Genomic DNA, 24,716 nt, shown 5'->3' on the forward strand with positions numbered 1-24,716 from the left:
CTGTGACTGTAAATCCTCCCTTGAAAGACTTTGCTGGATGTGAATGAGCAGAATTCACAGTAAATTAATAAAAGGGTTTTTTGTCGGAACAAGGAGTTTGCTTCATGCTCTTGGGAAGCCTCGGTCAGAACAGGTTTAGTCCAGGCATAAAATCCTCTTTCCTTCGCTACTGGTTCGGACCAGGAGTGCATGCGCAGAGCGTCTGTGATGACGTCTGGGCAGGTGGGCAGAGCCTCCCAACATCGCCACTACCAGTTCGCCCAAACTGGGGCGAACTGGCAAAATATCACCTCTGGTTTAGTCTTCTGGGCTTTGGGATTCCTGCTGGAGCCCATCCTCAGGAAACGTCTCTCTAGCAGAGTGTATGCTTTGGGAAGCTCCCAATTCCGAAAGCCCAGAAGACTAAGCTTCTAGTCCTGGTCATTGACCCAGATTGGATCCTGTAACAAATAACCCCATGGACATCTATGGAGATTTTCCATCAACCAGATCACAGTTTGCTCAAAAAAATCAAAGGTGCTTTTTTAAAAAGGCAATTGGACTTTGTTTTTCTTTCAAAACGTTTCGCTTCTCACCCAAGAAGCTTCTTCAGTTCTGACAGTTTTGACAGAACTGAAGAAGCTTCTTGGATGAGAAGCGAAACATCTTCAGAGGTGGGGGGAAAAGCATATTTGGGGCAACTCCGTTGACTGCTAAAGAAAAGGAAGTGTTCTTAAGGATGACATCACAGTGGCAAATTGCCCACTTACTACCATGCCTTGTTTGGATTTATACATAAAAAGCCATGTTTGCACACACACTCTAGTCTGTTTGATTAACTCAGCCGTGATTTATGGAACTGACACATTTTTTCTTGCTCTCCCTGACCTTACCACCACAGCTGGAGCTTAACATGCTAACCTAAAATGCTGAAATCTAATCCTTTAGCTTGTTATTCAGTGTGTCCTGTGAATACAGCCATTTATAAAGCTAGGCTAGGATAATGGAAGGGGACTTGATGGCTCAGTGGCTAAGACGCTGAGCTTGTCGATCAGAAAGGTCGGCAGTTCAGCGGTTCCAATCCCTAGCGCCGTGTAAGGGAGTGAGCTCCCGTTACTTGTCCCAGCTTCTGCCAACCTAGCAGTTCGAAAGCACCTAAAAAAGCCAAGTAGAAAAATAGAGACCACCTTTGGTGGGAAGGTAACTGTGTTTCATGCACCTTTGGCATTTAGTCATTCGGGCCACATGACCACGGAGAAGTCTTCGGACAAGCACTGGCTCTTGAAATGGAGATGAGCACCGCCCTCTAGAGTCAGGAACAACTAGAAAATATGTGCGAGGGGAACCTTTACCTTTAGGATAATGGCCTTGAATTTTTACAAGAATCGCGATTGCTTTTTTCAGCATTTTCCCCCTGTATTTTATTTATATTTATCTCTCTTACAATTTATGGGTGTGTTTTATACGTATTTTGCCTTGAGACTGGGTTCACACATGGCATAGAACCTTAGATTGTTTTAATATGCTTAACACAATAGTCTGACTTCCTGTAATATATCCATCCCAAATCAAACAAAGAATATTAAAGCCATAAGTGAATCTAATGGTTGTTTTTGACTCTGGTTTAATCGGGTGTGTGAACTCATCCATTGTGAGTTGTGAATCATGGTTTTGGATGCAATGCATAAATCAAGTCACCCAATCTGAGATGCCACCATGTTTTTAGCCGTAGTTTCATAAATAAGTAATATTCAGTCCTCAACTTATGACTGGTTGTTTAGCAACCATTCAAAGTTACGATGGACGTATCAGGGGGTACTTACATCCATAGACAAATTTCCAATGGCTGCAGCCCCTCCCCCTGAGGTCATGTGACCACATTTCATGTGCTTGCCAACAGATGTTTGCAAAGTCTCGTGGTAATAGGATCGTGTTTTATGACCGTTTTGCCAAAAAATTGGCATTTACTTCCAGATTTTAGAAAAAAACTGCAGCCACAGCAAACAGAATAACAGAGTTGGAAGGGACCCTTGAGGTCTTCTAGTCCAACCCCCTGCTCAGGCAGGAAACCCTATATACCATTTCAGACAAGTGGTTGTCCAGTCTCTTCTCTTCTTAAAAGTCTCCAGTGTTGGAGCATTCACAACTTCTGGAGGCAAGTCGTTCCACTGATTAATTGTTCTCACTGTCAGAAAATTTCTCCGAGGCTCTAGGTTGCTTCTCTCCTTGATTACTTTTTGGATTTTTTAACAAAACTCAGAGTTGCTTAACAACCACTGCAAAAAAAAAAGCCATGAAATTGAGTCGTTAATGTTGGTGACCTGATTTACAACTGTTGTGATTTACAACTGTGATGGGCAGGCTCCGTTATGGTCATAACTCATAGACTTATCTGTACAGGACGCACACAAGCCCCCACTGTACCCCATTTTGGCCCTGGAAAACCTCCTGCACCAACCTGGAAGCCAAAAATGGGCAAGGGGGCGGGGCACATCCGCGGGGGGAGGGATTGGGGAGGTGTTCACGGGCACATTTGCGGAGGTTACACGTTCATTTGCAGGGGCAGGGGGGCACGTGGGCGTCGTGCACCCATTGCATTATGGCTGCGGGCGCGTGCTATCGCACACAATGACAGAAAGGTTAGCTGTCACTGCTATATAACATCAAATTTCCAAATTTTTCGCCCAAGTCTTTTTCCAATTCCTCCTCCTAGCTCAACCCATCTCGCCGGGTTGTTGTGCTGGTGAAAACAGGTGGGGATGTTTGCCGTGTAAACTGCCTCCAGCTGACAAAAAATACAGGCGAGCTAAATTTAAAAATTAAAATGAATTTCGATGATGGTTGAAACGTTTCATTTCCCTGAGTTCAAATATTATTCCCCTACTTTTGCTAATTGCTTGTTTAGATGTCATAGTACTTAATGCATAAATATGGTGGAAGGAGGATCAAAAGTTTTAGCAGGATCAAATGAGGTTTCTTAGCTATGTTTCAATCAGTAATGGGCTGGATCTCTCTTGTTGCTTTTAAATCCAGATGTTGGATGAAAATCACCATCTGATACAGTGCATCATGGACTATCAGAGCAAGGGCAAAACAGCAGAATGTACTCAGTGAGTATGGATTTATAAGGTTGATGCTAAAATAATGCGATGAGTTTGTCATTTCCTGGCCAACTGTCAGCGGATGAAAATACCATGTTTCACCAAAAATACGACATGTCCTGAAACTAAGGCCATGCCAGATTTTCGCGGTGGGCAAAAATATAAACCCTCCCCCTAAAATAAGCCCTAGTGAAGGGGTGGGTTTAGCCAGAACAGGGGGCAGCCCTTCCCTTCCCCGGTCACCTCAGGGCTTCTTGGCCCCTTAATCGGATCAGTTGGGCCGCTCCGTTCACAAAGCAGCTGATTCGCGGGTGCCGCTCAGGCCTCTGCCTCCAGCAAACGCCGGTCGCTTTTGCAGCCAATTGCGGCTGCAAAAGAAGCCGGAGCCCAAGCAACACAACCCAAATGCCTCATGCCCTCCTTGCCTAACGGTGACAGTCACAGCTCGCAATTCCGTCCACGGAACAAGAAAAGAAGGCATGGAAATCAATACACCTGGGACATCGGAAGAAGCCATGCGAGGAGACACTGCTGCTGAAGTGCAGGAAATCCCCCCCCCCCACCTGCAGATCGTCCTTTCAAAGAGGAGTTTCACCAGGATGAAGGCGACACAAACGCCACCTTCAGCCACCTCTTCTTCCTGGTGAAACTCCCTTTTGAAAGGACGATCTGCAGGTTGGGGGGGGGGGCGGCGGACAGATTTCCTGCACTTCGGCAGCAGCATCTCCTCGCAGGGCTTCTTCCAATGTCCCAAGCGTATGGATTTTAATGCCTACAGGAGGTCACTTCTCACCTGCATATTCACATTGAAGGCTCGAAATGGGGCGTTTTTGTGAATGGCTTGAAAATGGGGAGGGAGATATTCTTGCCTCTGCCCCTGATCTGAAGCTCAGAACAGGATACGTAAGAGACGAAATCCTCCCTCCCCATTTTCAAGAGGTTTGAAAAACGCCACATTCCAAGCCTTCATATTATCCAGGATTGCAGTATTGAAGGCATGCGGGAGGGAAGATTTTGTCTCTTATCCTGTGACCTTCAGAACAGGCGGAAAGGCAGGAATATCCCCCTCCATATTTTCAAACGGTTTGCAAAAACGTTCCATTACGAGCCTTCAGCATATTGCAGGATTGAAGGCTCGGAATGAGGCATTTTTGCGAACGGCTTGAAAATGGGGAGGGGAGATTTTCCTTCCTCTTACCCTGTTCTGAAGCTCAGCACAGACTCAGAACAGGATAAGAGGCAAAATCCCCCCCCCCTTTCCTGGCAATCGTTCTTTCCTTGGGATCTCAGCGCAGACGCACATCCCCCAAATGCTCTATCCGAAGCCTTCTCTGCGTCTGTGCAGAGCTCCCAAGAAAAGGATGGTGTGTGGGTGGGTGTGAGAGAGATCCCTAACCCCCCCCCCCCCAAGGCAGCCACATCCCTCCACTAACCTGCTTTCCTGCTCCATTCTCCACTGCCACGTGCAGGGCAAGAAAAGTAGTTTGTTAGTTTACTTCCAACTTCGCGAGATTTTTTTTTTTTTTTGCGAGAACTTGGAAGGTATTTTCTGGAATTTTTTTTACCATAGGCACACAGTCTACTTTTCTTGTCCTGCACGTGGAGTGGAGAATGGAGCTGGAAAGCAAGTTAGTGAAGGGATGGGCTGCCTTGGAGGGGGAGGGTGTGTGTGTGTTCGTTCGTTCTTCCCCCTCCCGTGAGGCCAGAGCAGCACAGTCAGCTGTTCCGCGGCCAGCAAGCAGGACAGGCAAAGTCCAGGATGCAAGGAGAACTTGGGTCATTGTGGCCGCAGGCAAGCAGATGGTGGGACGGAGAGGGTGGGGCTGGTGGGCTTGCTGCTTCCTGCACCTGAAAAATAATAAGCCCTCCCCCTCTAATAAGCCCAAGGCTATATTTCGTGGGTCAAAAAAATATAAGACCCTGTCCTATTTTCGGGGAAACACGGTAATAATTTTATTATTGCCAATGTGGAGAACATCTACAATTCCTTTGTCTTTAGCCAGGATCTTAACATTGTTCTTTATAGTGGGAGTCGAGAGGGCAAAAAAGTCAAGATGGCTGCAATCACGTTTCCCATGCCCTCTTTCTTGCATATACTACCCTGCTTCCCTGAAAATAAGACCAACCCAGATAATAAGCCCAATTAGGCTTTTGAGCGCATGCGCTAAAATAAGCCTTCACCTGAAAATAAGCCTTCCCCGAAAATACTTCAACACAGCAGTAGCCATGAGGTGACCACGCTCGCCGCCTCCTGCACCTCAAAAATAATAAGACCTCCCTGAAAAGAAGGCAAAGCGTTTATTTCGGGGATCAAAACAAAATAAGACCTTGTCTTATTTTCGGGGAAACATGGTATGGCAGTTATCTTGATTTCTTTTACTCCCCTGCCTCTAATGAAGAAGTCTCCAAACTTAACAAATTGGACTTCAACTCCCAGAATTCCTAAGACAGCTGTGGGAATTCTGGGAAATTGCTGAGCTAGCCTGCTGGCTGAGGAATTCTGGGAGTTGAAGTCCACAAGTCTTAAATTGGTCCTGTCTGGAGACCCCTGCCGTCTAAAGCATTCGTCTCTAAAGGCGTCTGTTTTCAACCATGCCTTATTTATTTTGTTTGGTCTGACATTTGTTTTCCATTTGTGCTACACCTATGAATGAAATTCTACCTTTATCATAGAGTTTGGGGTCACCCAACAGACTAAATAACAACAGCTGGTGTCTCAACCAAAACCGAAACCCAAATTGCCGAACCAGAGGTGATATTCAGCCGGTTCGGACCGGTTCAAGCAAACCAGTAGCGGAAATTTTAAGTAGGTTGGAAAACTGGAAAATACCACCTCTGGTTGGGCCCGCCCTCCTGCCCCTCGTTGTTCCCTGTCCTATATTGCCTTGTTTTTTTAGCTCAGCTGATTCGTGGGCAAAGCACACACTCATAGAACCAGTAGGAAAATATTTGGAATCCCACCACTGTCAGCCGAACTCAGTTTAGCTTCGTGTAAGAGGTTGTAAAGTCCTTGGTGCTCTCTGAGCTTGTTTGTTTTCTTGCAGAAGTTTCCTTACCCAAACTAGGTAACATGATCAGTGGTAGTAAGGAGCGTTGTTTGTAACTTCCACTTGGGTTCAGACGACAACGAAGCCCAGTGCAATGAAATGCACGCTGAAATCGTTTCATCCCATTCTGGCAGGCTGCGTCTAAACAGCCCGCCTCTCTCAAACTGCAGACGTTTCTGGTGCTTTTCCCTTCCCTCTTGCACCCCCCCTCTCATTTCAGGTGATTTAGTTCCAGGGCACTGGATTAATCCAGGAATATTTAGCATCCATTTTAAGCCCCCCACCCCCCAGCGTGGGATTCAGCCAGTTCGTACCCCTTTCGGGAGAACCGGTTGTTACCTTTCTGAGCAGTTTGATGAACTGGTTGTAGCATCAATACATCTAGTGCAGAGGTACTTTTTCAAAACAATGGATTTTGAGAGGGATGGGGGCTGTGGTGGGATTCAAATAATTTTAACAACCGGTTCTCTGCTCTAATTATTTCTTCCAACTTCCAGTGTTGGAGCTTTCACAACTTCTGGACGCAAGCTGTTCCACTGATTAATTGTAATTGTCAAGACATTACTCTTTAGTTCTAGGTTGCTTCTCTCTTTGATTAGTTTCCACCCATTGCTTCTGCCCTCAGGTGCTTTAGAGAATAGCTTGACTCCCTCTTCTTTATGGCAGCCCCAGAGATATTGGAAGACTGCTATCATGTCTCCCCTAGTCCTTCTTTTCATTAAACTAGACATACCCAGTTCCTGTAAACGTTCTTCATATGTTTTGGCCTCCAATCCCCTAATCGTCTTTGTTGCTCTTCTCTGCACTCTTTTCTAGAGTCTCAACAGCTTTTTTACATCGTGGCGACCAAAACTAGGTGCAATATTCCAAGTGTGGCCTTACCAAGGCCTTATAGAGTGGTATGTAAAATGTTTCCAATACTGTTTCTTTTTCTCAGATATGTGCTGTTTTCTTATGTCTATAGATACCAACAAATCTTACACAGAAATCTGGTTTATTTGGCCACCATAGCAGACTCCAATCAGAATATGCAGTCCTTGCTGCCTGCTGTAAGTATCTTCATTGTAAATCAAACCAGGTTTATTGCTGAATGAGCCAAGTCAAAGAAAGTCTCAGTTTGAGCAGTATCCTTTGGTTCAGGGGTGAAATCCTCCTGGTTCGGCCCAGTTCGGATGAACCAGGGATGATTGTCCCTGGTTCTGCGAACCGGTAGTAAAAAAAAGCTTCCGAGGATCGCATGGCTCAGCTTTGAGCCGCATGATTCTTAGAAGCTTTCCCCCCCATTTTTAAAGCATTTTTTTCCTGCCTATTTGCCCGAACTGGCAGGAAACAAATGCTTTAAAAAGTGGGAAAAAAGTTGGCCATGGCTACCCAGTCACATGACACCAAGCCACACCCACAGAACCGGTGGGCAAAATAATTAGATTTCACCACTGCTTTGATTGTGCTTTATGGGAGGTGGGGGAACAACCAGAAACACACCTGGGTGTGTGGGTTGCAGTGGAATTAATTTTTCGTGTTGTGGACTAAGAGATGTGGGGTGTGATTTATACCTGTGCATTGGAGCAACTGAGAAGACACAATCGATCGATAAAGAAGAATATTTGTAGCTCTGGGTTGAAATGAGGGGTCTTTCTGAGCTTGGTTGTTTTCTTGCAGATGTTTTATTACTTAAACTACTGTATTTTTCAGAGTATAAGACACACCTTCCCCCCCCCCCCCCAAAAGAGGGTGAAAATCTGGGTGCGTCTTATACACTGAATATGGCATTTTTGGCTTATCGAAACCCCACTCCCTTCAGAAAAATGGATGTGCGGTAATGGAATATTTGATGGGAAAGAGGAGACGAACCTAATCATAGATCAAAAGGAAAGAGTTATATATTCAGTTAACTGAATTCTGCAGTTGAAGAACTACAGGAACTCACGTACCTGCATGCTTTATTTTTCTTCCAAAACAGAAGCTTTATGTGTCCTTATCAGGACCCTTGACTTTGCCGTGCTTCTGTTTCCTTCACAACTGCTTCATGCTGTTCTCAGGGTTAAATAGCCAGAAAACAATACTAGCTATAAAGTTTAATATTTGTCAAGAGGACTTGTCAGCTCCTTGAGATAGGTCAAGAAACAATCTCTGAACTATTGTAGCTGCTTTTCTAAGTCTTTACTGGTTCATTCCTCCCCCTCAAAGGCTTTTCATACCTTCCTGAGGTCAACTCAGGCACGTAGGCTGAAAGATTGTCTCTCTCCTCATGGAGCCTTTGTTGAGTTTTCTTTGATAACAAATTTCTCACAGCTGTTCTAAATTTTGCATGTTTGAGTGGAATGGCTTCCAAATGACTCGTTATGGTATTTATATTAGAAAATATTTTCTCAGGTAAACTGATAATCAGGCCAAAGATTTTCTGAAACACACCAATTCTGCTGAAAGTCAGAATATGTGCTCTCCCAGGAAAAATGGATGTAGGAGGCCTGTAAAGTGCTCCTGGGGACTGTGGAGGGCAAAAACTAGCTAAAAATGGGACATTTTTTGCTTGTTCCCCCCCCCCCCAAAAGACCCCAAGAGCACTCTACAAGCCTCCTAAAGGCTATGCATGCCTGTCTTTGGGCAAAAAACGGGCCCATTTTTGCAAAAAACAGGCAATTTTTTGCTTATTTTTGCCCCCAGGAGCACTTTGCAGGCCTCTCAAACTCTTTGCATGCCCCCGTTTTTCACAAAAAATGAGGCATGCAGAAGGTTTGGGAGGTCTGCAGAGAGCAAAAACTCCCCACCCCCAATTTATCTCTTCAAAATCCTGGTGCGTCTTATACACCGGTGCGTCTTATACTCCAAAAATTACGGTAGGTAAGATCATCAGTGCCCACACTAATGACATTACCTTGTTAGATAGTGAAATATTTGCAAGTAAACAACCAAGCTCAGGGAGCTCCAAGAACACACACTTTACAACAAGACCATGTAACACTCTGTGAGCCACCCTAATTACTAGGAAAGAGCAATTCAAAGGGCTGGTGATCACCCATGAAGCCCTGCATAGCCTGGAACCAGGTTATATGCAGGGCCATCTGTCTCCATCCCTACTTGGGTACCAGACCTGTCAAAATCAATGTCCTCTGGTTTCCATCTATTAGAGAGTGCCATCTAGTGGCACCTAGGAGTTATGTCTCCTCTGTTGTTGCCCCTGAAACAGCATCTCTTATTGGCCTTCCGTAAAGCATTAAATCTAGATGTGATCACACTTTTTTTCTTTCTTTCAACCCCAACCTAAAAAATAGATGATGATGATGGCAATAGCACTTAGACTTATATACCGCTTCACAATACTTCACAGCCCTCCCTAAGCAGATTACAGCGGCCGCATATTGCCCCCAACAATCTGGATCCTCATTTTACCCACCTCGGAAAGATGGATGGCTGAGTCAACCTTGAGCCTAGTGAGATTCGAACTGCTGGCAGTCAGCAGAGTTAGCCTGCAATACTGCATTCTGACCACTGTGCCACATCATCTTATGATGATCGTTTTATTGTTTACAAAGTGTTTCATTCTTTTGGTTTCAAGTTATTTGGTGAGCTATCTATCCTGTTTCCCTCCCCCCCCCCAAATAAGACCTCCCTGGATAATAAGCCCAATCGGGGTTTTCAGCACATGTGCTAAAATAAGCCCTCCCCTAAAAATAAGCCCTCCCCGAAAATATTGCAACACAGCAGCAGCCATGAGGTGACCACGCTCGTCGCCTCCTGCACCTCAAAAATAATAAGACCTCCCCCAAAATAAGGCCAACCACTTATTTCGGGGGTCAAAAGATAAGAGCCTGTCTTATTTTCGGGGAAACACGGTAGAGTCATGATGGTGAGTTGGGCAACTACAGGTGGTAAGTTGTTGACTTACAAGAGTTCATTTAGTGACCATTCAAAGTTTCAATGGCACTGAAGAAAGTGACTTATGGCCGTGTTTCCCAGTTACAACCTTTGCAGCATCCCTATGATCATGTGATCAAAGTCCAAACCCTTGGCAACTGGCATGTATTTATGATGGTTGCTGTGTCCCAGGGTCATATGATTCCCCCTTTGTGATCTTTTGACAAGGAAAGTCAATGGGGAAGGCAGATTCACTTAACAACCGGGTAACTAACTGATCAAACTGCAATGATTCACTTAACAACTGAGGCAAGAAAGGTCTTAAAATGGGGCAAAACTCTCTTAAGTATCTCACTTAACAGCATAAATTGTGCACTCAACTGTGGTTGTAAGTCAAGGACCACCCGTATATCAGTTGTATCAATCCAGCCATCCATTCATCCAGAAAGAAAGAGAGAGGGAGAGAGAGAGGGAGAAAGAAAGAAAGAAAGAAAGAAAGAAAGAAAGAAAGAAAGAAAGAAAGAAAGAAAGAAAACCCAGCTCCTTTAAGAAATGTCTTTTTGTTCCAATCTCACAGCCACCAACACAAAACATGAATCTCGGTCCAGCTGGAATGAGTCAGAGTGCCTCCAATCAGTCTCTCCATTCACAAAGCAACCTCAGTGATGCAATCAGCACGGGGCTTCCAACATCGTCTCTCATGCAGAGTCAGATTAGCAATGGTAAGTGGTCCACGGTTGCCTGGCAACTGCATCACAAATGCTTGTAACGGGGTTTTACAACTAATCAAGGTTGAATATTTAGAGCTGGCTGGGGTATTCTGGGAATTGAAGTGCCCACGGTTGAGTAACACTGGTCTAACGCATTTCTAAAACCATGGGGAAGAAACGTTTGCGTGTTTTCAGTTTATATAGCAGCGGCCAGGACTCTGCAACCACCACTTTTCCCACAGTTGCAGGATGCCCAGGATGGGGGAAGCTAAGCGTGAAAATGTTGATCCAGTCTCAAATCAGCATTGAGCTGTTTCTCCTTTCATTTGCATTGCAAGGATATTCCAGATACGGCATCACCTTTCAGGGATCACAGTTGTAGGATGTTATTCTTGCTGTTTTGTTCTGCCTATCTTCTCTCTCTCTGTGTATGTATGTATGTATGTATGTATGTATGTATGTATCTGTCTCTCATCTATCTCATATATATATAAATCTAACTTTATTATGTCTGTCTGTCTCTTTCGATATCTGTCTGTCTGTCTCTCTATCGATATCTGTCTGTCTCTCAGCTATTATTATATCTATACATATATGTATATCTCATCTATCTTTATTATATCTATCTGTATACATGTCTGTTTGTCTGCCTCTATCATCTATCTCTGTCTGTCTGTCTATTATATCTATCGTCTGTCTGTCTGTCTAATTTAGAGGCCTCTTGAATTCCCAAATAATTCTGGGCATCTTAACATCCCAAAGCAAAAAAGCAATAAAACGAAGAAGACAAGTGTGCGTTTTGCCTGCATGTCTACTCTAGTTACTTGTCATTTACCATAAAAAGATGAAAACCATGCAACTATTTATTTATTTATTTATTAATCCAATTTATATGCCGCACCCTCTCCACCAAGGGACTCGGGGCGGCGTACAATTTATTATACAACAAATAAATAACAAGGAGGAGATATAAAAGCATTGTACAACACATAATAAATAAATAATCAATTAATTAAAACAGCAAAATGCAAGTAAAAACAATTAAAATACCCCAAAGTCAAACTTAATTTACAATTTTATCCAGAGGGATTAGAAAATAGCTAAAATATTAAGAATGAATTTAGATGAGCAGTAATTAAAAACCTATCTAAGGGAGGCGCCTTTAAAGACTTAAAAAGGGAGTCAAGAGGTCAGGCCCCTCAACTCAAAAAGGATTATATTACAAGGAATTGGAGCAGACCCAGAGAAAGCAATATGAGATTTTTGTTTTGTTTGGGGGGGGGGGGGGGCGTTCCCCTTTTTTTGCAGACACTGTGATTGATCAAAAAGTATGCTTTGCTGACTGGAATGTGTCTCTCCTGCCTTTCTGTTTGTATTCTCCCTAGGTCCCAACCATGTGTCTATGCAGCAGTCGGGCCAGAGTACCATGCCAACGACTTCCCTGAGCATGACTCTCAGTAGCCATGGAACTGGGCCCAGTTACAGCCATGCGGTGCCTGCATCCCAGAGCGTTGCCATGCAAGGCCAGGGATCGATCGGCAACTACGTCTCACGAGCGAATCTCAGTATGCAGTCCAACCCAGGTACAGTGGACTTCATCTTTGCCCTTTGCCCTGCTTGGACCAATGCAGCCTCTTCAAGTGACCTTCAAGTGCCCAGTTTGGCTTTCAATAATTGCAATCAGTTCATGGCATTAATTCATTAATTAAACCACCCAATGAGATGCGGTGCAGTGGTGAGAAAAATAAAAGTCCTGCAGTTGGGGGGGGGGGGGGAGCAAACGCAGAAGTGTAGAATAGGAGTATTTGGGGGGTGTGGGGTGTCAATCTATTTTCCAAATAGAGGAGGTCAAGCTCTTTTCCAAAGCACCCAGAGGCCAGACAAGGAATAATGGATGGAAACTGACCAAGGAGAGATTCAACCTAGAAATAAGGAGACATTTTCTGACAGTGAGAGCAATCAACCAATGGAACAGAAGTTGCCTTCAAGGAGCTTCATCACTGGAGGCTTTCAAGAAGAGACTGGGCTACCATCTGTCAAAAATGGTGTAGGGCAAGTTCTTTGAGGGCTGGATCAGTGTTGTAGTTCTCTGTGGGCTGGTGGGGTGAGGGAGGAGACAAGACGGACACCTCCTGTAGCACTCTGCCAGCCAAAACAGGGCGCTGAGGGAGGCCTCCCCATGCCACCATTTTGGCTGGCAGGGTGCTGCAGGAGGACATCCAGGCCAAAAAAGGGGCACGGGGAAGGGCGCACGCAGTCCCCCCACCCTATTTTGGCTGCAGGAGGCACCGCGGGGTGGTCCTTTGCTATTTCCAGGCTGGCCCCATGGGCCAGATTTAAGCACCCTGCAGGCTGGGATGCGGCCCGCGGGCCTTGAGTTTGACAGCCCTCGTGTAGGGTCTCCTGCTTGAGTGGGGGGTTGGACTAGATGACAAGGTCCCTTCCAACTCTGTTATTCTGAGTACCTGGATCAGCAGTAGTAACTATGAGAGGGATCTAGGTGTTAATGTTAATCCTATTGGTTCCTTTCTCTGGACCTTAGCATATCCGGTCAACCCAAGCAGTCTTTGTTAATTAAGGGTGTTCATGGTTTAGGACTTTGTGCAAACTCAGAAACTGGGTTAATTCAGCAGCCAAGTTAAGCATGTTGTGGGAACCCAGCTTGCATTTTTTTTTATGTTGCAGTTTCCATGATTCACCAGCAAGCGGCAACATCACATTACAACTCTCCGCAAGCGGGAAGCCAGCATTACCAAGGGCAGTCTTCCATTGCCATGATGAGCCAGAGCAATCAAGGGAACAGCCTCATGGGGCAGCGGCCAATGGGCTCTTATCGAGCTTCACAGCAAGGTGAGCGTAAAAAGGGGGTTTCCAGATTGAGAAAGATTCCCAGGGACTGTTGTGCAAATAGCAAGCAGCTGTTCTGGCCTAGGCTTCCCCAAAAAGTGTGAAGCAGATTCCTGGTCCCGACAAAACCCCTTTTATTAAACGAATGTGAATTCCTCTCATTCACCTTCAGCAAAGGCTTTGGCAAACCGTCTTTCAAAGGTGAAGTTATGACCACAGACCTTATCGAACTTGGAAATCTGCCATGTAAATATTTTCCAAACGCAGTGCGGTGCAAGGAAAGACTTGGCACAGAGTCTCTGAGATTCACGGACAGATCTTCACACTCCTGAAACGAATGAATGAACGAACGAACGAATTGTTTCCTGCAAAATCCCACTCCCCTCTTGCTCCTCTTTTATTTCCTATGGGAGTGGCCATTCACCTCCCACCTGTGGCTTTACTCTCAAGTCGACCCTGATTTCTCAGCTGTTCTTTTCTTCTGGTCTGTGCATGCGCACACTGGGAATAGGCTCCAGCTGTTACTTTGCCTCACTGCTGTCTAGTTCCGAAGGCAGCAGAGGACTGCAAGACGGCCTCGGCCCCACCTCTGCCTCTGATGCAGAGCCCTTGTCCGAGCCTTCCCCAGCCTCCAGGAGTGGCCCATGTTCCTCCCCAACCTCCTCACTGTCCGACCCTGCTGCCAGCTCCACCGACCGCTAGCGGCCACAACAGCTGCAAACTTCTCAATACTTGTGAGGATCCCTACTTTATGGCACCCCAAAGAAAGCTGTTGGAAATAAAAATAACAGACGGTCCAGCACTGATGATGTTACCTGTTGTGGCCCAGCAGGAGCCGTTGGAGTTGCCACCAGACTCAGACAGCGAGGGTCCCTATGAGTCGGCTCAGGAGGATGTGGAGGACCCTGGACAGGGTTCCAACTCTGAGCAGGGCGCAGAGAGGCTGGTTGGCCACCAGGAGGTGCCTGAGGCATGGAGCAGTGGTGAAAGCCAAAGGAAGGGGGCTCCTGATGTCATGCCTTGGAGCAGTGGGGAGGAGTCACGGGACAGTGAGTCAGACATCAGCAGTGAGTTATTAGATGCTCGTTACCGGCGTCCTACCTGGCGTAAGGAGCAATTGAGCAGTTACAGGAGGTAAATTGCTCTCAGCTGCTGATAATTAGATTCTTCTCCAGACTATAAAGGGGCTGCTTGTGGACACGCCCTTTGCAGGAATCAACTGATCATTAGAGTTGGAGATGCTCTCAGATCTGTGTCATAGCTTGGCAGACTGGATTGCTGCCAAAGTGTTTACCTGGATTGCTGCCAATCTGTTCCCTGGACCTCGGCAGGCTGGAGTGCTGCCAAGGTGGTTATCTGGATCTTGGTAGCTGGATTGCTGCCAAAGGGTTCGCTGTAGCTGGATTGCTGCCCAAAGTGCTATCTGGACCTTGGCAGGCTGGATTGCTGCCAAGGTTGAACCTGTATGTAAATAAACATCTTGAAGAGACTTTGTGTCGGAGTGACTTGGTATACGAGAGGGGGGGGGGGTCAGAACAGTTACCTAGTTAGGGTAATGAAACGTCTGCAAGAAAACAAACATGCTCAGAGAGCACCAAGGACCCCCTCAAAGTAACAGACACTCTAATGCAGGGGCATCAAACTTGATTTCATCAAGGAACATTGTCTTTGACCTCGGGGGCCAGGGTGGGCGTGGCCACGGGATGCAGGCAGCGTGCAAAACCACGTCCCCTTCAGTCCACTGGGCCAGTCAGGAGTGGGATTTGGAGGTTCCCTGAACCGGCCATAACGTAGCAGCCCACCCCTGGTTACAACACTTTACCTCAAATTTCTCACCGAGTTCCATCATCTGACTTATGGTTATTCTTCAATTGTCTCTAAAAATAGGCTGTTAGAGTCATAAGAACCTCTTTTCAACTCTAATCCCAATCTGGGAATTTTCAATGCTGCAGCGGCTGTTAATCTTTTCTTTTGTCTTTCAGGCTCTTCTCAGCAGTACATGGGTCAGGAGGAATATACAGTGAGCAATACAGTCATGGACAAGGATCTTCGGAACCCATGAACCAGCAATATTATCCTGACGGTAATGAGGCTGAACAAGGAGAGACGTCTGCCCACATGTCACTGAACTGCAAGAGGCTTAGAATATAAAATAAAACAATAGACTAGAGGCTGTGACTTGAAAATAATGAATAGAATAGAATAGAATAGAATAGAATAGAATAGAATAGAGTTGGAAAGGACCTTAGAGGTCTTCTAGTCCAACCCCCTGCTTACACAGGAAACCCTACACCATTTCAGACAAATGGTTATCCAATCTCTTCTTAAAAACTTCCAGTGTTGAAGAATTCACAACTTCTGGAGGCAACTTCTGTTCCACTGATCAATTGTTCTAACTGTCAAGAAATTTCTCCTTAGTTCTAGTTTGCTTCTGTCCTTGGTTAGTTTCCATTCATGGCTTCTTGTCCTGCCTTAGGTGCTTTGGAGAAAATAGCTTGAACTACTAGACAAGTAATTGTCTTTTACAGACACCCCTCCTATTTTGCTCCTTTTTTGTTCCCTATTGGGGGGGGGGGGAATTCACCGTCCACCTGTGGCCTTACTCCCAAGTCAACCCTTGTTCCTTAGCTGTTCCCTTCGTCTGGCAACTCTGCACATGCCCACACTGGGAACAGGCTCCAGCTGTTCTTCTGCCTCACTGATGTCTGACTCCGAAGGCAGCTGATAACTTGCATACGGCTCTGGCCCCCTCTCTGCTTCTGACACAGAGCCCTCATCAGAGCCTTCCCCAGACTCCAGGACTGGCCCATGTTCCTCCCCAACCTCCTCCCTGTCTGAATCTGCTGCAGGATCCACTGGCTGCTGGCAGGCCACAACAACACTAGCATTGAGAATAGGTTAAAGTTGTGTAGCTTTACTCATCAATTTCAGGAGAATAGATGGACTTGTTTGTAACTACGGAGTCCATGAAACCAAAATTTTAAATCCGGTGGAACCAATTAAAATTTCCACCCAATGAAAATGATCTTTTCAGCTACGTTCAAACTGTGAACTGGAATATCACTGGTTATAATGGCACATTTAATTCCCTTCGTAACTTCTGTATTTTTTAAATCATCCACTCCTAAAATCCCCCAATTGCCATTGTACAGGCTAGCTGGAGGATTTTAAGCAGGGTGGATAAACGATGCTTTATTTAAAAAAAAAACAATTTAAATCAGATTTTAAAGATTTAAATTGGATTTTTAAATTTTAAATTGGATTTTTTAAAATTTAAATTGGATTTTTAAAACTTTAAATTGGATTTTTAAAATTTTAAATTTAAATTGGATTTTTTTAGATGTTTATCCAATTTATTTTAATAAAATGCTTTTTGAGTAAAAATCTATCTAAAGATAGTGTGTATTTAAGATACATTAATAATTTAGTTTGTTCAGCATGAAATGGAGCTTAGTTATGTAGCATGAGACTGTATATTCTGCAATATTGGGACTGTTGGTGAGTCAACAGCGGGTCAGAGGAGGAGCCTCTGCGGGACAGAGATGACAGTTGCTCCTTAAAAATTATAATTTAAATCGAGATGATTTAAATCAAGCCTTTTTACTAGCTATATTTCTCATTGGATGTGAATGTCACTGTTCTAAAATTCAGGCGGTTAAAATCACTTCTTCTTTTAGAAGTCTGCTTCTATCGTCTGCTGTCTTTTTCCTCATCAATCAAAGTGGTTTTTACCGACGATCCTTCGGTAATTTGATCCTGCAAAACTGGAGAAATGTATTCGCTTCTCCTTTTTCTTATGAAAAATGGCAGTTTGTAAAAGAGTTCAAAGATTCTCTAGCAGCAAACTCCAACGCCTAAAATGCTTTCGGGGCAAGCTATAAATAGCTTGATGCAAAAAAAAATCAAGATAAAAATGTAGCATAAAGGGTCCCTTCTCCCTTTTACCCCAGGTTGTATGCCTCTTCCCCTTCTAATGCGCAGAAATATTTTTCTTTAAACTCTGTTTCTAACATAACTGTCTTATTTTTTGTTTGTTATCTGAAAATAGGCCATGGCGATTATGCATATCAGCAGTCATCTTATTCTGAACAGAGCTATGATCGATCATTTGAGGATTCCACACAGCACTACTACGAAGGAGGTAGGGGGATCAGCGATCTTGCAAATCCAATCCATTTTCCAAAATTCAATCATGCCTTTCAATTACCGTAATGAAGTATGGTTTCTGCAGTTTGCAGGGGTAGGCCAGTTGAAGTGGTGGGTTACGACCGGTATGCGCCGGTACAGGCGTACCGGTGCCTGCCGGGAGCACCGCGTACCGTTCCGGTATGGTGCTCCAGGGGGCCCACCTGCCTGCCCGTGCTCCTTACCAGTATTTGAGCTCTTCGGGGATTACATGCACGGAGCGTACGGCGCCTGCGCGACGCTCCGTCAAGCAACTGAAGCTTTGTGGAGGCATCGCGGAGCGTCGCAGGCGGTAAGTACGCATGCACACGCTGCACATGTGTGCGTATGGGCTGCGCGCGTGTTCATGTCGTGGACACCGGGTCCCGTTGCACCGTACCGGTTGTACCGGGATCCAGAACCCACCATTGGCCAGCTGGCATGGCCAGCTCGACATCACTCGTGTCGGGGGCACATATGGTGCCAAGTGCAAAGGCAGGACTTCTCTGAGACCCTCCCTCACTGTCATTCTAATCCCTCCCTCCCTTCCTTCTTTTTCTTCTTTTTCCTTCCCTCTTCATTCTCCTTTCTTCTTCCTTCCCCCCTTTCCTTATTTTTCTTTCCTTGCTCTCTTTCCATCTTTTCCTCTTTCCCTTTCTCCTTTCCTGTCCCTTCTTGCATGCTCAAATGCAAAAGGGGAAACATTTGTCTTGTCCTTTTGTTTCTAGTTTGTTTTGCTAGCCGTCTGCCAGTGACGTTTTCTGCCCATTTTCGGCCACGATGGCCTCCTGCAGCCCTTTGTCAGTGAAAACTGAGCTCGGGGGGCTGCATGCGCCTCACCATCCCCTGCACCCCATTTTGACAGCAACGGGTGCCTGCAAACCTCTGCCAGCAAAAACAGAGACACCGCTGGCCGGTCCTTTGCTGTTTCCAGGCCCGCTCTGTGGACCAGATCTAAGCACCCCACGGGCCTTGAGTTTGACACCCGTGTTTTAGAGATTCTTTAATTGGGCTATTTGCTGTTGGCTGTTTGCCAGTTTCTTAATTGGGCTATTTTTCTTGATTATGGGTCTGATTTTAGCCTTGTAAATCTATGCTGATCTGGTTGCTGGTTGCTGGTGGAGAGGTACTTAGGTCTTCTTGTTCCCTTTTGGGCTGGTTGATTGTCTCTTTTGCCTAATCCAGAGATGCTGTTAATATCTTAAGTGTCTGTTGATGGCTGATTCATCAGAGTGCCAGCAGGATTCTAAAAATTCCCTGGCATTTTTGGACTTTGTCTGGTCTAGGATTGTCACATTTTCCCAATTGAAACTGTGGTTAAATCTGTTCTATATGTTGCGAAATTAAATAATTTTCATCATGACTTCCAACTGCCACTTGGTGTTCGTGGATGCATTCTGCCAGTCTTCTGCCCGTTTATCCCACATAATGGTTGTTGCAATTCTTACACTGTATATTGTAGAAGACTGTTTTTAATTTTGAGGTTGCTGGGTCTTTTAGTTTGCTTAGGATGTTTTAGAATACAATACAATAGCAGAGTTGGAAGGTACCTTGGAGGCCTTCTAGTCCAACCCTCTGCCTAGGCAGGAAACCTTACACCGTTTCAGAGAAATGGTTATCCAACATCTTCTTAAAGACTTCCAGTGTTGGGGCATTCACAACTTCTGGAAGCAACTTGTTCCACTGATTAATTGTTCTAACTGTCAGGAAATGTCTCCTTAGTTCTAGGTTGCTTCTCTCCTTGATTAGTTTCCACCCATTGCTTCTTGTTCTGTCCTCAGGTGCTTTGGAGAATAGCTTGGCTCCCTCTTCTTTGTGGCAGCCCCTGAGATTTGAAGGGCTTTAGTTGGCTTGTGTGCTCTACTCTGATTCCGTATGGATGCTTCTGTATTCCTGTGTTACGATAGAGAAACGGAATTTATACGCTGACCTTCCTTGTGTATGTTATAATCCTGCCAATCCATTGCGCTGCTCTGTTGTCTTTAGGGAATTCCCAATACAGCCAGCAACAAGCCGGATACCAGCAAGGAGCTGCCCAGCAGCAAACATATTCCCAACAGCAATACTCAAATCAACAAAGTTATCCAGGACAACAGCAAGGATATGGTGAGAACATCCCTAATTGTGCATTTTGTTGGCCAGAGAATGTCAATTTTGACTTCAGTGTCTCAGGAAGAGTGGGAGGAATTCTAAACGGGGTCTATCCTGAGAACCTTTGTTTCTTCACACCAGATTGTGCTGAGGAAGACTGACCAGACTCAGATGTGGGTTTAGAATACAGAATAACAGAGTTGGAGGGGACCTTGGAGGTCTTCTAGTCCAACCCCCTTGCCTAGTCAGGAAACCCTACACTACTTCAGACAAATGGTTATCCAACATCTTCTTAAAAACCTCTCCTGGTGGAGCACCCACAATTTCTGGAGGCAAGCTGTTCCATGGATTAATTGTTCTGTCAGGAAGTTTCTCCTTAGTTCTAAGTTGCTTCTCCCCTTGATTAGTTTCCACCCATTGCTTCTTGTTCTACCCTCAGGTGCTTTGGAGAATAGCTTGGCTCCCTCTTCTTTGTGGAAGACCCACAAAGTTTCTTGGTGATTTGATGTATTGGTGCCCATTGATGTATTCAATACAGTAGTACTCAACTTATAAGCATTCGTTGAATGACCGTTCAGATGGCCCTGAAAACTCACACTTACATCTGTTGCATCCTCATGGTCTCATGATCAAAATCCGGGCACCTGGCAACTGACGTGTATTTATGGTGGTTGCACTGTCTTGGGATAGTGTGATCACCTTTTGTGACCTTCACAGCCGGCTTCTGACAAGCAAAAGTCAGTGGAGAAGCCAGATTGACTTCACAACTACATGGCTCATTTAACAACTGCAACGATTATCTTAACAACCATGGCAAAAAAGATTGAAAAATGAGTCTGTCTTGCTTAGCAATGGAAATGTTCGGCTCAATTGTGGATTTAATGTGAGGATTACCTCCCATAGGGTCTATGACAATTGGCCACGGGCAACTCACCACGGGCAACTCACCATGGCTAACTTTCCACGGGCAACTCACCATGGCTAACTTTCCACGGCCAACTCACCATGGCTAACTTTCCACGGCCAACTCACCATGGCTAACTTTCCACGGCCAACTCACCATGGCTAACTTTCCACGGCCAACTCACCATGGCTAACTTTCCACGGCCAACTCACCATGGCTAACTTTCCACGGCCAACTCACCATGGCTAACTTTCCACGGCCAACTCACCACGGCCAACTCACCATGGCTAACTTTCCACGGCCAACTCACCATGGCTAACTTTCCACGGCCAACTCACCACGGCCAACTCACCATGGCTAACTTTCCACGGCCAACTCACCATGGCTAACTTTCCACGGCCAACTCGCCATGGCTAACTTTCCACGGCCAACTCACCACGGCCAACTCACCATGGCTAACTTTCCACGGCCAACTCACCATGGCTAACTCGCCACGGGCAACTTGCCATAACCAACTCATCACGGCCAACTTGCCATGGCCAAGTCGCCATGGCCAACTCAACATGGGTAACTCACCACGGCCAACTTGTCACAGCCAACTCACCATGGGTAACTTGCCATGGCCAACCTGCCATGGTCAACTCACTACGGCAACTTGCCACGGCCAACTTGCCATGGCTAACTTGCCACGGCCAACTTGCCACGGCCAACTCATGACAGGTAACTCGCCACGGCCCATTTGCCATGGCCAACTCACTGCTGGACAAGAGTTACACTAATATCAAAGAAATAGTGGGGTAGAATCATTAAAGAAAGGATGCCAAAGGAAGGGCAGAATGAAATGTGAATGACAAAAATTGAAACATTTTTTAAAATTTGTTTTAAATAATTTATTGAATTGTTCAATTGTCCCGCGCTGAGTTGGCCGCAGCAAGTTGACTGTGGCAAGTTGTCCCATTCCCCATCCCATCAGACCCGGAAGGCAGCCTACCCAGTAAGATTGATACCCAAGGGGAGACTCCCATTAAACTGAACACTCCAGTTTTTAGCTCAAGGCTGAACAATAATCTCAGTTAATTAGCACATCGATTCTAACAGCTGCAATTAGCTTGGCTGTAAAGGAGTTCGGTAGATAAAGAGAGTTAACACCCAAGCGAATGGTTGCAACTCAGATCAAGCCTTTCGCACAAAGCGAAACCTTCAGGGGGTTCTAACAGCAACAAAAAGCATCTCAAGTGTATGGAAAGAGCCTCAAAGGTAGATAGCTTGAAGAGCTTAGAAGGAAGTCCTTTATTCCAGCGCTGAATTCCAGGCCAGCAAAAGCCTGGGGTGACATCGCAAGAGGAAGTAGGAGCTGAAGAAAGGCAGTTTAAGGAGCAGAAGAGGGGTTTCCAACAAAGATCGAGGTCCAGGAGATGTTCCTAAGGAGTAAGAGTTCTGGCTGTCAGGGTTCCAAATGATACACCCATAGCAAACAAACCTCCGAGGCAAGTAGATTCCTCAAAGAATAATTTTATTGGATATATAATATGGGCACAGTTCTGGTGAAAACTGACTCTGAAGATTCCCACGGTTTTCACCTAATTAAAAGTAAAAGTCCCCCCCCGTCCCCAAACAGTCACATGGTCCAATCAAGGCACCGTCCGGTTGCCTGGCAACATTGCTCCTCCTCTCTCTGGTCAAGTGTTAAAATGTCCTTGGTTCCCAGGGGAAAGTATTTTATTTTGGCTACAAAACCCCAGCTATCTCTATTCCCTCCCCTCCCTATCCCTCAGCTCCAGTGTGGCAAAATTGAAGCCTCAAGGTGGCTGCAGTCAGGTCAGCTTCAGTGTTGACACTGGCTTTGAGAACAAGTAGTCCTCGACTTACAACAGTTTGTTTAGTGAAGTTACAACAAAGGTTGGAGAGAAATTGAAAAAGTGACTTAACAACCATTTTATGCAGCATCTCCATGGTCATGCCATCAAAATTCAGATGCTTGGCAATTGACTCATATTTATGACGGTTGCAGTGTCCTGGGGTCATGTAATCACCTTTTGCGAACTTTTGGCAAGCAAAACCGATGGAGAAGCCAGATTCACTTAACAACCATGGTACTAACTTAACAACTGCATTGTTTCACTTAACTCTGGCAAGGAAGGTCATAAAATGGGGCAAAACTCACTTAGCAAGTGTCTCGCTTAGCAACAGAAATTTTGGTCTCTGTTGTGGTTGTAAGTCAAGGACCACCTTTACGTAATGGAGCCTGCTCATTATGGTTGCAAGTCATGACAGTTGGTAAGCTAGGCACCTGTGTGTTTGCTTTGCTTAAAATGACCCTCATTACTGCTCTCCCCGGTTGGTCCTTAAGAGACCATACTTGAGTGACCATTAAGCAGAGGACGGGGTGCCTCATAGAATAGAATAACAAAGTTGGAAGGGACCTTGGAGGTCTTCTAATCCAACCCCTACTTAGGCAGGAAACCCTATTCCATTTCAGACAAATGTTTCTCCAATCTCTTCTTAAAAACTTCCGGTGTTGGAGCATTTACAACTTCTGGAGGCAATTTGTTCCACTGTTTTCAGAAGTTGTGAATGCTCCAACACTGGAAGTTTTTAACAAGAGATTGGACAACCATTTGTCTGAAATGGTCTAGGGTTTCCTGCCTAAGGGGTAGAGGAGGTTCTGAATGTGGGAGGAAGTCCCACCTGCATTCTCCCCACCCACCGATCACCAAGTCACATTTTTCAGTGCCATTGTAACTTTAAACAGTTACAAAATGAACTGTTTGTATGTCAAGGACATACAGCATCACTGCTGGAAGTTTTCAAGAAGAGACTAGACAGCCACCTGTCAGAAACGGTATGGGAGTCTCCTGCTTGAGCAAGGGGTTGGACTAGATGACCTACAAACTCCCTCCCAACTCTGTTATTCTGTATTCTGTAACTTAAGGACTACCTGTAAACCAACTTGGACTCTGCTTTGTGAAGTGAAGAGTGCTTCACTTTTTACAGCTTCAACTAAAATGTGTTACTGTTATGGCCTGCCAGCAGCCAGCAGAGCTGGCAGCAGATTCGGACAGCGAGGAGGTTGGGGAGAAACATGGGCCAGTCCTGGAGTCTGGGGAAGGCTCTGATAAGGGCTCTGTGTTGGAGGCAGAGGGGGGGCCAGAGCCGTATGCCAGCTACCAGCTGCCTTCAGAGTCAGACATCAGTGAGGCAGACCAACAGCTGGAGCCTGTTCCCAGTGTGTGCATGCACAGAGTTGCCAGATGAAGGGAACAACTAAAGAGTATGGGTCGACTTGGGAGTAAGGCCAGATGATGAATGCCCCCCCCAGAGGAAATAGAAGAGGAGCGAAAGGGGAGTGGAGTTTGCAGGAGACAAGTAGTTCAACAATTGGTTATTGACTCCGAGATTCTTGCTAAGTTCTGCAGATATCGGCCTGTCAGCTCTCTAAGCCAGATAAGGTCTGTGACTGTAAATCCTCCTTTGAAAGACTTTGCTGGTTGTGAAGGAGCAGAATTCACAATAAATTAATAAAAGGGTTTTTTGCCGGGACATGGAGTTTGTTTCATGCTTTTGGGAAGCCTCGGTCCGAACAGTTAGTTTTTCTTAGCTTTCCACTCTCTGGCCGTGCATTCGACCTTTTTTCAAAGATTGGTGAGAAATTGTAGTCTATCGAAGACTGCCCATTTGTTTCTGCATAAGCCTCCTGATTGCTAATTATGAAAAGAAAACCGGTCACAGAAAATCAGCAAACCAAAGAACTCACAACTTGGGATTTTGAACTCTTGTCAAGGCTTCTGCTGTTTTGTTTTTCCCAGGTCCTGCCCAAGGAACTTCATCACAGTATTCTAGCTACCAACAAGGACAGGGCCAACAGTATGGAAGCTACCGAGCTTCACAAACCGGACCATCTGCACAGCAACAGAGGACTTACGGCTATGAACAGGTAAGCTGGGAAGGGATTGAAACGATGTGAGAAACATTAGGCTGGATAAAATGAGAATCGTAGACAAAAAGTGTATTGGGAAGC

General features: G+C 45.4%; 1 protein-coding gene across 1 annotated transcript in view; it reads left to right on the forward strand.

Moving 5' to 3' along the window:
• The window catches only part of SS18L1 (SS18L1 subunit of BAF chromatin remodeling complex), a 38,302-nt gene that overhangs the window by 6,799 nt on the left and 6,787 nt on the right, over positions 1-24,716 (forward strand). The window contains 10 exon segments of the mRNA XM_081949751.1: positions 3,013-3,089; positions 7,092-7,176; positions 10,560-10,704; positions 12,078-12,275; positions 13,378-13,542; positions 15,522-15,551; positions 15,554-15,622; positions 17,588-17,680; positions 19,690-19,809; positions 24,505-24,632. Of these exon segments, the coding sequence (XP_081805877.1) occupies positions 3,013-3,089; positions 7,092-7,176; positions 10,560-10,704; positions 12,078-12,275; positions 13,378-13,542; positions 15,522-15,551; positions 15,554-15,622; positions 17,588-17,680; positions 19,690-19,809; positions 24,505-24,632 (1,110 nt within the window).

Source organism: Natrix helvetica (assembly GCF_964273705.1).
Source record: "Natrix helvetica genome assembly, chromosome: 3".
Lineage (NCBI taxonomy): Eukaryota > Metazoa > Chordata > Lepidosauria > Squamata > Natricidae > Natrix > Natrix helvetica.